The 14,809-nt window shown below is 42.0% G+C and overlaps 1 protein-coding gene across 1 annotated transcript; it reads right to left on the bottom strand.

The window, feature by feature from the left end:
• Positions 1-4,850: 4,850 nt before the first annotated feature.
• Positions 4,851-13,849, bottom strand: LOC132584640 (vomeronasal type-2 receptor 26-like). The gene is made up of 3 exons (XM_060256541.1): positions 13,559-13,849; positions 6,801-6,927; positions 4,851-5,761 (listed from the first exon to the last, which is right to left on the bottom strand). Exons 1-3 carry the CDS (start codon positions 13,847-13,849, stop codon positions 4,851-4,853), a joined length of 1,329 nt encoding a protein of 442 aa, XP_060112524.1.
• Between the last annotated feature and the right edge of the window lie 960 nt (positions 13,850-14,809).

Genomic DNA, 14,809 nt, shown 5'->3' with positions numbered 1-14,809 from the left:
TTTGAATGTTGTATACATTTTTGTTACTTTACGGATAAAAGAAACAGACATTTCATGTTATAAATATTATTATTCTGTCATAAAGATTAATAATTTAATCTACATTCAATAGGGAGATATCTATTCAACCCTTGTTTAACAATGCTTTAATTTTTTTTGTTTTGGGTTGTTTTGCACCTTGATTCCTATTTCTTTTTCTTTCTTTCTTTTAAATTTCACCCTGCATCAGCCAACATGGCTCTTATGCTCTGGGCTCAGTAAAATGGACACCCTAGCCAAATGGCTGGCATGTGGGCATAGAGAACTGAATTCTGTGCTAGTGGACATAGTGGACTCAAAACGTAGCTCAGCAGCTTCAGCACAACATGCAATGCATGATGACTTGAAGTTCACGCATGTAGAGCAAGATGTGACCATTCCCCTCAGAGATTTTGTTTCTTGGGGGACTGAACAACAGAAACTTTAGCATGTAAGATCACAGGTATTGGTAAACATCACTATGTCCACTATGTCACAGAATTCCACAAATTAATTATTTGTTGAGTGAAAAATCCATTCCTTTTTCCTTTCCTAATCTAGTGCACATCAGCCTCACTGGGTAATCTTTAGTTCAAGTGTGATGAGATATGAGTATTTTGGGAAATGGAAAGAAAATTTACTTCCTCTTTTGTTCAGTCACACAGTCAAGTCCGACTCTTTGCGACCCCATGGACAAAGTCACGCCAGGCCTTCCTGTCTTCCACCATCCTCCGAAGTCTGCTCAAATTCGTGTTTGTTACATCAGTAATACTGTCCAGCCATCTCATCTTTTGCCGTCCCCTTCTTTTGCCTTCTGTCTTTCCCAGCATCAGGGTCTTCTCCAGTGAGTGCTCCCTTCTCATTTGGTGGCCAAAGTATTTGAGCTGCAGCTTCAGCATCTGACCTTCCAGTGAACAGTCTGGGTTCATTTCCCTTAGGACTGACTGATTTGATCTTCTTGCAATCCAAGGGACTCTCAAGATGCTTCTTCAGCACAACAGCTCAAAAGCATCTATTCTTCTGCGCTCAGCCTTCCTTATGGTCCAGCTCTCACAGCCATACATTACTTCTGGGAATACCATCGCTTTGACTATACGGACTTTTCTTGGCAGTGTGATGTCTCTACTTTTTATTATACTGTCCAGGTTTGCAATAGCTGTACTTTCTCTACTCTGTACTTCCTCTACTTCGTCTACTCTGTAAACAATTTTTAAACTACCGAGGACTCTAGAATCTCATAACTTTAATTTTTTTTGAATATTTATAGCTGCTAAGAACAGGAATGTGGCGAGGGGGCTTAAATTTATTTCAAGCCTGAAGTGCAGAGATTTTATAAATTGCCTTTTCAATAGCTTTCCCCATACTTTTATATACAATCATTTTAACAAATTCTGCATTTTGAAGAGGGTTTTTTTGTTTGTTTGCTTTATTTCATCCAATCTACTACACTGTTCTAAAATTTCATTCATTACTACTTATATGCATCCAATTGACTCCAAATTTGGGGCAATTAACACATGGGTAGTACCATCCTATAATTTCCCAAGTCTAAACCCATTGAAATCTCTCTCTCTCCCCTCAAATATTAAAAACTGTCATTTGAGGAGGAGAAACACCATATATACTGTACACAGTAAGCACTTTGACTATCTGATCATGGTCAAGTTCAAGAACAATTGCTAGGGTTTCTAATCATATCAAGCTCATACAATTCAAGTGAGCCATGGAAATCCTTACTCTGGAAAGTCAAACAAGCCGTTTGAGGGAAGACCTTTGAATAGATAAACAATCTGAGAAACAATCCCGCCATCAAGGACATCCCCGGAATGGTAGAAGTCATGTGGAATTGGAAGAGGATCTTTCATACAACACTTCCAAATATCAACTTTAAATGCCATCGGAGTGGAAAGGATCAGAAATATCACCAGCTTCATCATCCTAGCAACAAGCATCTCTTCTCGCCAAGGCAGGCTCAAGGTGGGTTACAGACACGAGTATAGTACATTATCATGATAAAAGCTGTTATGTTGTTATTATTATTTATCACCACTTCATATCTATTGGCTAATTCTGAAGCTAGGTCCTTCAGCTTGTAAAACCTGAGGAAAACTGTAACTGACAGACTGTTTTAGAGATCATTAATTCATAAGATCATCCTAAATTGGAAGTGAATAGCTGGCATATCACACACACACACATATTAGCCTATAGAAAGCACTAAGCATTCTTGGATAATATTATTTATCTACTTATTTATTTTTTTGGATTTCTATTTCACCCTCCCCAAGTGGGCTCAGGATGACAGACCCAATTATTAGATATTTCACATAGATTTTATGGTGTAATGAATTTCACCACAACATGCATAAGGAAAACACCAGGCTGGGCTTTCATTTTTCCTGCTGAATTTGTTCACGAGGCTTGTGAAAGATGAAGGTGCAGGCTGGAGTCTGTCCAACAGCAATCTGACCCAAGACTTGGCTTTAAGAAAAAGGAATTCCTAATGTCTAAACCCCAGAGTGGCTTGGCAGTCAGGGTTGGCCCTTCCACTAGGCAAATTAGGCATTTGCCTAGGCACCAGCCCTGGGGGGCGCTGAATTGGGTTCCTCCCACATGACTCAAAGAGGCCTTCCCTACTCTCCTGCCAGCTTTCTCACTCTCCCGCCACCTTTCTCACTCTCCTGCCACCTTCCCTGCTCTCCTGCCAGCTTCCTATATCTCCTGCCGCCTTCCCCGCTCTTGTAGAAGAAGAAGAAGATATTGGATTTATATCCCGCCCTCCACTCTGAAGAGTCTCAGAGCGGCTCACAATCTCTTTTACCTTCCTCCCCCACAACAGACACCCTGTGAGGTGGGTGGGGCTGGAGAGGGCTCTCACAGCAGCTGCCCTTTCAAGGATAACCTCTGCCAGAGCTATGGCTGACCCAAGGCCATGCTAGCAGGTGCAAGTGGAGGAGTGGGGAATCAAACCTGGTTCTCCCAGATAAGAGTCCACACACTTAACCACTACACCAAACTGTGCTGGATTTCCTGCTCTCACACCACCTTTCTTGCTCTAGTGCCAGCTTTCTCCAACTCCAGCCCCATTCCTTGCTCTTGCGCTGGCTTTCTTGATCTTGCACCGCCTTGCCTGCTCTCCTGCCACTTTCCCCACCTCCATCTCTCCTCCCTTGCTGGGGGACAGTGCTGCAGAGGAGGGTGGCAGGCCTGCCTAGGGTGCTGGGTGCCCTATGGCCAGCCCTGTTAGCAGTAATAGAAGATGAAGATGAAGAAGATATTGGATTTATATCCCGCCCTCCACTCTGAAGAGTCTCAGAGCGGCTCACAATCTCCTTTACCTTCCTCCCCCACAACAGACACCCTGTGAGGTGGGTGGGGCTGGAGAGGGCTCTCACAGCAGCTGCCCTTTCAAGGACAACCTCTGCCAGAGCTATGGCTGACCCAAGGCCATTCCAGCAGGTGCAAGTGGAGGAGTGGGGAATCAAACCCGGTTCTCCCGGATAAGAGTCCGCACACTTAACCACTACACCAAATATTGATGTTTCAGCATTCAAGACAGGCCACTGTGGATGATTCAGGAGTCTTTGTTGGACCCCAACTAGTAATTTTGCAACTTCTTTCTTTCATGGTGGTTCCTCTACACCATTTCCCCCCCCCCTTTCCAATTGGAAGAGACATTTCTAAGGGGTGGGGAGCACATGGAGAACAAATAATCTTTCAACTAGAAGAAAGTTACTCAATACATGAAACTTCACTCTTCCAGGTCCTTTATTACTTCATACTAAGGAGCGGGGAAAGAAGACTGTGAGAGAAGATGAATTAAAGTTGCAAATCAGAGGCCATAAATATAGATCTGTTTCAACAGAATATCTATTCACAACTGCACTTGCTTTGTGAGACCAAAAATGGGAGCCATTAATTGATGTTTTCCTGATATCCCTGCTTAGCTCCCAAGTGTCGATGGTCCCAGCCTAAATTGTCCCATTCAGGCTGCTCAAGGATGACATTAACATGGTACCTTGGTAAATGCCCGAGACAATCTCCCCGATATTTCATTTCTAACATGTGTTAAGACATGTAGTGAACTAATATGGGGAGGGCGGGATATAAATCGAATAAATAAATAATGTGACTTCTGTAGGTGAACCAATTACAGTCATTTCAGACTTTTCTCAGTAAATATCAATACACAAGGTATACGATATACAACATGAAGTTGTATATTTCTAAGAAATAATTTCATATTATTTCTTGGGAACTGGACAGAGGTCAGTTAGGAAGTGGAGTTATTTGTTACTGCATAAATTACATATTTTCAGTACCACACTCCCAATAAACAAACGAGTCACTATGGCCGTTTTCGCACTCACGTTTTACTGGCGCCACGACCCTCCTCACGCCGGCGAATCTGCATGGATTTCGCACCAGAAGCGCCGGCGCACCCAGAAGCGCCGGCTACTTCCGTCGCTAAGCCAGCGCAAACGGAAATCGCAAAGATGCAGGAAAACGTTTGCGCTGGCTTAGCGACGGAAGTAGCCGGCACTTCTGGGTGCGCCGGCGCTTCTGGTGCGAAATCCATGCAGATTCGCCGGCGTGAGGAGGGTCGTGGCGCCAGTAAAACGTGAGTGCGAAAACACCCTATATTTTCACTGGTTCAATAGCCTTTCTTCATTCGTAAACATTTGTCACACATTGGTTTCATTTCCCTTCAATATGAATCCCAAGCACACAAATGGAGAAAACTAACATAGATGTGACCAAACTGAGTCTCACACTAGTTGTACAGTCTCCATTCTGCAAACACCACTTAAGAAGTAAATGCAATAACACAGTCAATTTCTTGGTATTTTCTTCCATATTAGTTTCTCTCTGCTGTTCAGCTCAGGCCTCAAAAGAATAATGAAGCATTTGGGTGAAAAGATACAAGCCAGTAACCCTCCACTGGAGGCTATGATTGAGAAGATCTCCACAGCTACCATATACTTCCCTTTGGTACTCAAGTAGGTTGGAATAAAAGACAACCAAACACTGCAAAATATTAGCATGCTAAAGGTGATGAACTTGGCTTCATTGAAACTATCTGGCAACTTCCTGGCTAGGAACGCCACAATCAAGCTGATGAGAGAGAGAAGCCCCATGTAACCCAGGACAATATAAAACATAGCAACAGACCCTTCATTACATTCTAGTACAATCTGACCAGTCATTGATTCTTTATCCGTATCTGGAAAAGGGGGAGATTTGACTATCCACACTGCACAAATGGCTCCTTGAATAAGGGAACAGAAAAGGACAATGGAATTGGTCATTCTTTTCCACACCCACTTCCTCATGCTGGATCCTGGTTTGGTAGCCAAGAAAGCTACAACTACAGTGATGGTTTTGGCCAAAACACAAGAAATAGCCACTGAGAAGATGATGCCAAAAGCAGATTGCCGAAGAAAGCAAGTAACTTTCTTCGGTTGCCCAATAAATAGTAAAGATGAAAGAAAGCAGAGTAAGAGGGAGACCAGGAGTGTGTATGTGATATCCCGGTTGTTGGCTTTGACTATGGGGGTATCACTGTTCTTAACAAAAATTCCTAACACCAAAGCAGTGATCAGGGATGAAGACACAGCCATTGAAGCCAAAGTGATTCCCAAGGGATCTTGATATGAGAGAAAGCTGATCTTCTTTGCAATACATTGATCATGGTCCTTGCTTGGGTATTGATCTTCTGGGCATTTGAAACAATCAGCCATGTCTAAAAAAAGAAGCAAACAGAGAGGGCATAACATTCAAGGTACATGTCAAACACTTGGCCAATTTTCTTCACCATGTTCAGGATGGGAGTGATCTATGAGATATTCTGCATGCTGATTTTAGCAGCTGTTTCTATGAGAGGAAGTGTTCCTCTGAAGAGGCAGTTTAACATATCTTTGCTCTGCAGTTGTGCCTTACCATCCATCTATCTTTCTGCTCATGGTGACACCAGTGCTGCTGTTGCCCACCCACCTCTCCACTTGGAACATGGTCACCCACCCCTTCACTTGGATCAAGAGCTCTTCTACACTTGGTTGAGGTGTCTCCATAGAACCATCAGCTACCTAGGACTTTTCCCCAGTGTCCTTAATGGCCAATCCACTGCTGCATGAACATCAGTTGATTGAATGAACAGCATTGGGGAGGGAAACTATTTTTTAAATTTTTCTCCATCTGAATATTCCTGATCCGCATGGTATCTGCAGGGCTGGAATTCTAGCAGGAGCTCCTTTGCATATTAGGCGACCCCCTTCTGATGTAGCCAATCCTCCAAGAACTTACAAAAATAGCGTAAGCTCCTGGAGGATTGGCTATACCAGAGGGGTGTGACCTAATATACAAAGGAGCTCCTGCTAGAATTCCACCGCTAGGTATCTGTATAAAAGACTCTAAAGTTCCAAAATCATTATAGATCTACTGGGATAAGTTACAGCTGAATTAACTCTGAACTCAAGTGCACATCATCAGTGTTCCCTCTAAGCTGAGTTAGCATGAACTAGCTCAAAGATTTTTAGCCTCCAGCTCACACATTTTTGTCTTAACTCAGGAAGGATGACCCCAGAGCACGCTAATTTATGCAGTAGCTCACGACTTTAATACCAATTAGCTCACAACTTTAATGCCAGTAGATTTTTTTGCTCACAAGAATCTGCAGCTTAGAGGGACCATTGCACATCATATATTCAGTGATCCTGCACGGAGCAGGCGGTTCGATTAGATGGCCCGCATGATCCCTTCCAATTCTATTCTACATCACCTACCCTCCTTGTCCGAAATCTTCCCTTCTGGGCATTGATCACAATAGTAGCAGCAAAATTTCTTCCCTTCTTTCTTTTTCTTTAAATAACCAGGCTGGCATGGGTCATTGCATAGAGAGAGGGGCACCATCTATCCATAAACATGAAAAACATGACAAGTGTTTGTATCGGAGGCAATGGATTTCTCATCACTGAAATATAAATATTTATTTAGAATACTTATGGTCTCCTTCTACAGGAACTTGTTTGAGGCAGTTTACAAGATATAGAAAAAAAACCTCTTAAGAACAGCAGCATAAAAGAATCAATAACGTGCAAGCTATAAGAATAAATCCGAGCGTAAACTCAGCATAAATTACATCAACAGTCAAAAAATAATAAATGTAAAATAGTTCTCAGACTAGAAGCAAAATGAAATGTTTCCACCTGTAATAGGAAATGGATGTGGAAAAGACTAACTGAATGTCAAGATCTGGGCAGCCTGAAAGCGGGGGGGGCATATCAAAGGCAAGGGGCCACCACTGAAAAAGCTCTGGATCTTGATCACCACCTACCCTAGCTGTATATGCAGGGGCACCGAGAGTAGGATTGAGAAGAGAATCACAACAGGTAAGCTGGATAATATGGAAGGAGGTGGGCCTTTAAGTACTCAGTCCCAATTTATTTAGGTCCTTAAAGAAACAATGTGCACAGAAAGAAATGGCCAGCCCATGACACATCTTTTGCCACAGCAGTGACAAAAACCATGCATACAGTGCTTGATAATAGTCTGGTCACTGAGTGCTCTTGAGATAAAACTGATTGCTCTTGAAATAAGCATCTTTCTTTGGCTTTTGAAGAAGAAGATTTATACCCCGCCCTGAACATAAACTCAGCATAAATTACATCAGCAGCCAAAAAATGATACATGTAAAATTCTCTCTGAACTCTCTGCTCACGACCTGAGTTCTATTCCAGTGAAAGCTGGTTCAGGTAGCCGGCCCAAGGTTGACTCAGCCTTCCATCCTTCCAAGGTCAGTAAAATGAGTACCCAGCTTGCTGGGGGAAAAGTGTAAAAGACTGGGGAAGGCAATGGCAAGGAAAAGGAAAGGTCCCATGTGCAAGTACCAGTTGTTTCCAACTCTGAAGTGACGTTGCTTTCACAACGTTTTCACAGCAGACTTTTTTATGGGGTGGTTTGCCATTGCCTTCCCCAGTCTTTTACACTTCCCCCCACAAGCTAGGTACTCATTTTACCGACCTCAGAAGGATGGAAGGCTGAGTCAACCTTGGGCCGGCTACCTGAACCAGCTTTCGCTGGGATAGAACTCAGGTTGTGAGCAGAGAGTTCAGATCACAGTACTGCAGTACTGCTGCTTTACCACTCTGCGCTACCCCGTAAAAAAGTCTGCCATTAAAAAGTTATGAAAGCAACGTCACCCCAGAGTCAGAAATGACTGGTGCTTGCACAGGGGACCTTACCTTTCCTTTCCTTTCCTTTCCTTTCCTTTCCTTTCCTTTCCTTTCCTTTCCTTTCCTTTCCTTTCCTTTCCTTTCCTTTCCTTTCCTTTCCTTTCCTTTCCTTTCCTTTCCTTTCCTTTCCCTTCCCTTCCCTTCCCTTCCCTTCCCTTCCCTTCCCTTCCCTTCCCTTCCCTTCCCTTCCCTTCCCTTATCTCTGAATCAGAGACTCAGAGTGGCTTACAATCTCCTATATCTTCTCCCCTGTGAGGTGGGTGGGGCTGAGAGGGCTCTCACAGCAGCTGCCCTTTCAAGGACAACCTCTGCCAGAGCTATAGCTAACTCAAGGCCATTCCACAAGGTGCAAGCGGAGGAGTGGGGAATCAAACCCGGTTCTCCCAGATAAGAGTCCACGCACTTAACCACTACACCAGACTGGCTCACCAAACAGAATTACAAATAATGATTCACTGTGGAGGTTTATAATCAATTATGACAATATCAGTAAAAGAAATATCTGGCTCACTAGCTTTGTTCCCTCTAAGCTGAGTTAGCATGAGCTAGCTCACAGAATTTTAGCCTCCAGCTCACACATTTTTTGTTTTAGCTCAGGAAGGATGACCCCAGAGCACACTAATTTATACAGAAGCTCACAACTTTAATGCCACTACCTCACAACCTTAATCCCTGTAGCTCACAGAGTAGAATTTTTGCTCACAAGACTCTGCAGCTTACAGGGAACACTGTTCACTAGTCGTTCTGGTACCATCTTAAGTAGAGTTAACTCTTCTATGCAATTTTATTTCAAGAGGTGTAACTCTGCTTGGGACTGCATTGCTAATCTACTTTACTCTTGTCTAGAGAATAGAAATCTCTCCAAAGATACTCTAGAATTCACACCTGGTCAACATGGGATTGCCACACAATCTTCTCCTCCTTGATGCTGAAGTCTTCTCCTTTGGAAACACTGGGATCCACCCTTCCAACTTTCACTCTGACGAAAGAATGGTTTGGGAATGTGACCAGGTTTATGATATCAAATCCGCCTCCCATTTCCTTGTTATCACTGAATGACAGCGTTTCTCCAGCTGAATTGTTAAACGAAATACCATGAAGAAATGGATGGAGCTGGTTGAAGTTAAAAAATAACAAAAGGACAACATCATATTGGATTATTCACACTGAGGTTCCCTAACACTTTCATAGTTCACTCTCTTTGATATGATTCCATCTAGAGACAAATCAGAGAATCATAGAGTTGGAAGGGACCTCCAGGGTCATCGAGTCCAACCCCCTGCACAATGCAGAAAACTCACAAACACCTCCCCCAAAATTCACAGGATCTTCATTGCTGTCAGATGGCCATCTAGCCTCTGTTTAAAAACCTCCAAGGAAGGAGAGCCCACCACCACCAATGCAGATAGTCTGCAGTGACAGCCACTAAAAAATTATAGATAACAAGTATAATAAGAAATGTGAATCCACAAAACAGGTCAACAAATAATGATGAAAATACAATTTTAAGTAAAACTCACATGGGTTGTCTCACCTTGTACTAATCTATTCATGAAATTAATGTCATTTTACTGTGAGGGCATTACCTGCCATGGATGGAGATCTTGAAGTTCAGCATGTCTTGTACCCATACTTGATCTGTGGTTAGATCTAGATGTATACATGGCATGCAGAGCATGTGCCACAGCATAGACAGCATTATAGATACTGTAGCTGTCACCAGTCATGCGCATTTCAAATTTGTGCCCGGGGAGTTCTTCCAACCTCTCTTCCCCAGAACATGTATACTCAACATTCATTGGTTGCTGGGGATCTGACAGTGGGCAGAAGAAAGCTTGCTCCCAGAATTCCTTGAGAAAATCATCACCTTGTGTCTGGTAGGGTTTCACATTCTGGAGAAATTTCTGGAATCCTAGAAGCTCATTTGAATGAGCTATGAAGGAAAGGGCGCCTTGGAAACATTGAAAATCAATTCCTGTTTGAAGGCCTGTTGATGCAAAATCAATCTGACCTGTCATAATCCACACCTTCCCAAATGATATATTTTCCCCATATTTAAAGCTTCCTAGAAACATAATGGAATTGAATGATACAATGGTCATAGAATCACCATAGAAGATAAATGTATTAACTTTGGTATCTATAAAATGTATATAAGCGTTTGCGATAAAAGGCGCAATGTCCTCGACAGTTTGCCAATTGGTTTGCTTTGGGATTCTTTTTGTGACAGCTGAACAGATTCCATATTTGGAAAGCAATGGCTCTATGGTCTTTAGGAAATGTTCTCCACTCTCTTCATCCACAGCTAGGAGTCCAATCCACATCCATCTGAAATAGAGAAGCAGCTGGATAATCCCCATATACTGATGGGATTCATTTGGGACTGTGTGGTAAAAGAAAGGGAACTTTGTCATCTCCTTCTCGTCAGTGGCAAAGGAGCCATATGTGAGCTAAGGAGAGATATAGAAATATTTTAGAGAGCAGATAGGAAAGGAGATGGACCTCACTGGTAGAGTACACATGGCCTCCCACATGCAATCTATGGCATCTCCACTCAAAAGATGGAAGAAGAAGAAGAAGAAGAAGAAGAAGAAGAAGAAGAAGAAGAAGAAGAAGAAGAAGAAGAAGAAGAAGAAGAAGAAGAAGAAGAAGAAGATGATATTGGATTTATATCCTGCCCTATACTTGGAATCTCAGAGTCTCAGAGTGGTCACAATCGCCTCTACTCCCCCCCCCCCATAATAGACACTCTTGTGAGGTAGGTGGGGTTAAGAGTTTTTTACAGCAGCTGCCCTTTCAAGGACAACTCCTGTGAGAGCTATGGCTGACCCAAGGCCGTTCCAGCAGGTGCAAGTGCAGGAGTGGGGAATCAAACCCAGTTCTCCAAGATAAGAGTCCACTCACTTAACCACTGCACGAAACTGGCTCTCATATATTTGAGACTCTTGATAGCCAGAGACAGTAAGGATAGAAAACAGCTAGATGCGCCAGTGGTTTGACTTGATGCACATGTGGAATTTTGGAAGAAGCAATTCCCTTCCCCATATGGAATGTGAAATGAGATAGTACAGGCCAATCTTGTCAGAGCTTGGAAACTAAGCAGTATTCGTACTTGGATGGAAGACTTTGCAGAGGAAGGCAATGGCCAAGCCAGCTATGCTTAATTGCTTGCCTTGAAATTCCTATGGCGTTGCCATAAGTCATCTGCAACTTAATGCCATTTTACATACACATAACAACATTAGTAGACAAATCCAAGAAGACAGCTGTGTTGGTCTGATGCCATAGAGCAGATTTTGAGTCCAGTGGCACCTTTAAGGCCAAGAAAAGTTTATTCAACTTTGGAGCTTTTGTGTACACACACACTTCTTCAGATACACAGAAATGGAAGCTAACGTTTCATATATATAGGCAGATGCCTCTGCATAGGTGATAGATAATTCACTGAAAATGTCAAGACAGTGTGCGTTTGCAATAAAAAAGGCCAACGCCATGCTGGAAATTATTAAGAAGGGAATTGAAAACAAATCAGCGAGTATCATAATGCCCCTGTATAAATCGATGGTGTGGTCTCATTTGGAGTACTGTGTGCAGTTCTGGTTGCCGCACCTCAAAAAGAATATTATAGCATTGGAGAAAGTCCAGAAAAGGGCAACTAGAATGATTAAAGGGCTGGAACACTTTCCCTATGAAGAAAGGTTGAAACGCTTGGGACTCTTTAGCTTGGAGAAACGTCGACTGCGAGGTGACATGAGAGAGGTCTACAAGATAATGCATGGAATGGAGAAAGTAGAGAAAGAGGTATTTTTCTCCCTTTCTCACAATACAAGAACTCATGGGCATTCGATGAAATTGCTGAGCAGACAGGTTAAAACGGATAAAAGGAAGTACTTCTTCACCCAAAGGGTGATAAACATGTGGAACTCACTGCCACAGGAGGTTGTGGTGGCCACAAGCATGGCCACTTTCAAGAGGGGTTTAGATAAAAATAAGGAGCAGAGGTCCATCAGTGGCTATTAGCCACAGTGTGTGTGTATATATATATATAAAAAAAATTGGCCACTGTGTGACACAGAGTGTTCGACTGGATGGGCCATTGGCCTGATCCAACATGGCTTCTCTTATGTTCTTAGGTGAGTTTAGCATATGTTTTGAATGAAAGTATCCACTTGAAGAAGTTAGGAAATGAATTAACAAAGCCAGAATGGCACCCAGAAAAAAATTGTATAGTTATGAAGAAGGTCGAAACATCCTCTGTATCTTAGTGTATTTCTTTTTTCAGAATAGTATATTGGAATAGTGAATGTAATCCGGGGTGGAATTTTAGAATTTGTATATTAGGCCACACACCCCTGATGTAGCCAATCTTCCAAGAGTTTACAAAAAAGAGCCTTGTAAGCTCTTGGAGGTTTGGCTACATCAGGGGTGTATGACCTAATATGTAAAGGAGCTCCTGCTAGAATTCCACCCCGGAATGTAATTTAATGCAATGAATATCAGAATATGTTCCTCTGACATAACACAGTACCCCAACTCAAAGGAAAGGATGTTGTCAGCTAACTCCATGCATAAGAGGAGATGACTGTAATAGCAGAATTTCAATCACTTTTAACAGTTATGAAAGATACTTTTACACATCAGTCTCCTACTTGGACATATTTATTGTTCCACTGTTTTCCCCTGTAATTAAATCCAAACATATTGTGATTTATAACCTCAGCTTCTTATTGCTATATGTCAAAACGTCTTTATTAAGTTGTATGCTAATTTGCTGTTCACCAATGTAGAGGCATCTGCCTACATATATGAAATGTTAGCTTCCATTTCTATGTATCTGAAGAAGTGTGCATGCACATGAAATCTCATACCGTGAATAAACTTTTGTTGGTCTTAAAGGCACCACTGGACTCAAAATTTGTTCAGCATTAGTAGACAATAGTTAGACGGCCCAATTGTCTGATTTGATACATACATGAACTGTTTCATTGGTCCCAGTTTAGGAAGTTAATGGTTACTGAGAAAAAATTAAACTTTCACTGATGTTAACATCAGGGATAGTTGAGGTACAAAGACGAAAATATGATATGTTTTCTAGAAAATGGGAATGGAACAGAAATTTATTAAATACCATTTCAACTACAATGTATTTTTGACCTTCCTCTTCTCATGATTATAATAGACAACTTTCAATTGTACTTTTTAAAGCTGTTCATATCTTTCCTCTTTCTAAACTATAGACCCACTCCCGAATCACAATAACATGATTGGTAAATTGCTCATGTATCAACATGTACGCACACACATCCTACCTGTGGAGTCTTGTAAAGACCTAGGATATCCGCCATGTGGTAGGAAGTCTCAGAATCAAGTCCTCCAATGACAGCTATGAGGTTTTTCTGGCTGTCACATATGTAGTTGAAGACCACCCTCTGTGATTTGAAGAGAAGGCTCAGAGTGCTGCAATAAGTCAACCTCACATCGTAGTAACTGTCATAAACACGAGATCCAAGAGTGACATTGGGCAAGATCTTTGGGTTCTTATTGATTTCACTGATAGCGAACGCCATGGCTAGAATGTGCTGGTAGAACTTGGTCACCATTCTGTTAAGAGAGGGGAATGCTCTTTAATTGGTCGATTTTAAAATGCAACCAAATCATTTTTACTGTCATTCTAGGCACTCCTGGCTCTCATTCAGTTGCCAAAGAAGGTATATATGCTTTTATTTTTAAAGAATATTTCAAAGTCAAGTAACACATTCATCTTCGACTCACATGAGACTAACAATGCCCCCAAAGTGCTACTATCTGGTTATTCATGGAGCGTTGATCATCTAACTGTGAAATATGGTTCCTCTGTCCCTGTTTAACAGAGACAGTACTTATGCTATCATGCTTGCACCTGGTAAAGCAAACACTCTATATTGAACCCATTTTTTCTCTCTTAAGGTTATATTATATCAGGGTTGAGCTTCCTCCAAGTCTCTGGAGGAAAAAATATCTGGATAAGGAGTGAATATATCTTGTGTCCACCCTGATCTTAATGGCCCAGGCAAGCCTGATCATGAGGAATTATGATTACTATAGGATCACTGCCAGAAGGAAGAAAGTTATGATCTCGCCTATACTGAAGTTTTGAGCAGTACCATGAAATGTATTTTAATTGTTATTTTATTGTTTTAAATTGTAACCTTAAAATTGTTTTTTTTTTTAAATTGACTGATAGTCTCCCTAAGTCCACTTGCGGAGAGGGCAAGAGAGAAATCTAAAGTAATAAAATAATTTTAAAAAATCAATCTCATCATTTCTCAGAAGCTGAGTCAGCCTGGGTTAGAAGTTGGAAGGGAGACAACCGAGGAAGTTCAGAGTCACTGTGAGGAGGCCAGATATGGCAAACTGCCTCTGTCTTTTGCCATGAAAACCCAACAGTGCCATTACAAGTCGGATGTGACTTGGTGGCACTTCCACCCTCACATCATCTTGTCTTCAATGCTCATAGATTTTATCTCCAATGCACACTCAGCATCCCTAAGGAATCTAGCAACCCGCAGTCTGCTGTGTCA

Source organism: Heteronotia binoei, chromosome 15 (genome assembly GCF_032191835.1).
Source record: "Heteronotia binoei isolate CCM8104 ecotype False Entrance Well chromosome 15, APGP_CSIRO_Hbin_v1, whole genome shotgun sequence".
NCBI lineage: Eukaryota > Metazoa > Chordata > Lepidosauria > Squamata > Gekkonidae > Heteronotia > Heteronotia binoei.
Note: the sequence above shows the minus strand (reverse complement) of the source record. Positions and strands in the feature narration are given on the sequence as shown.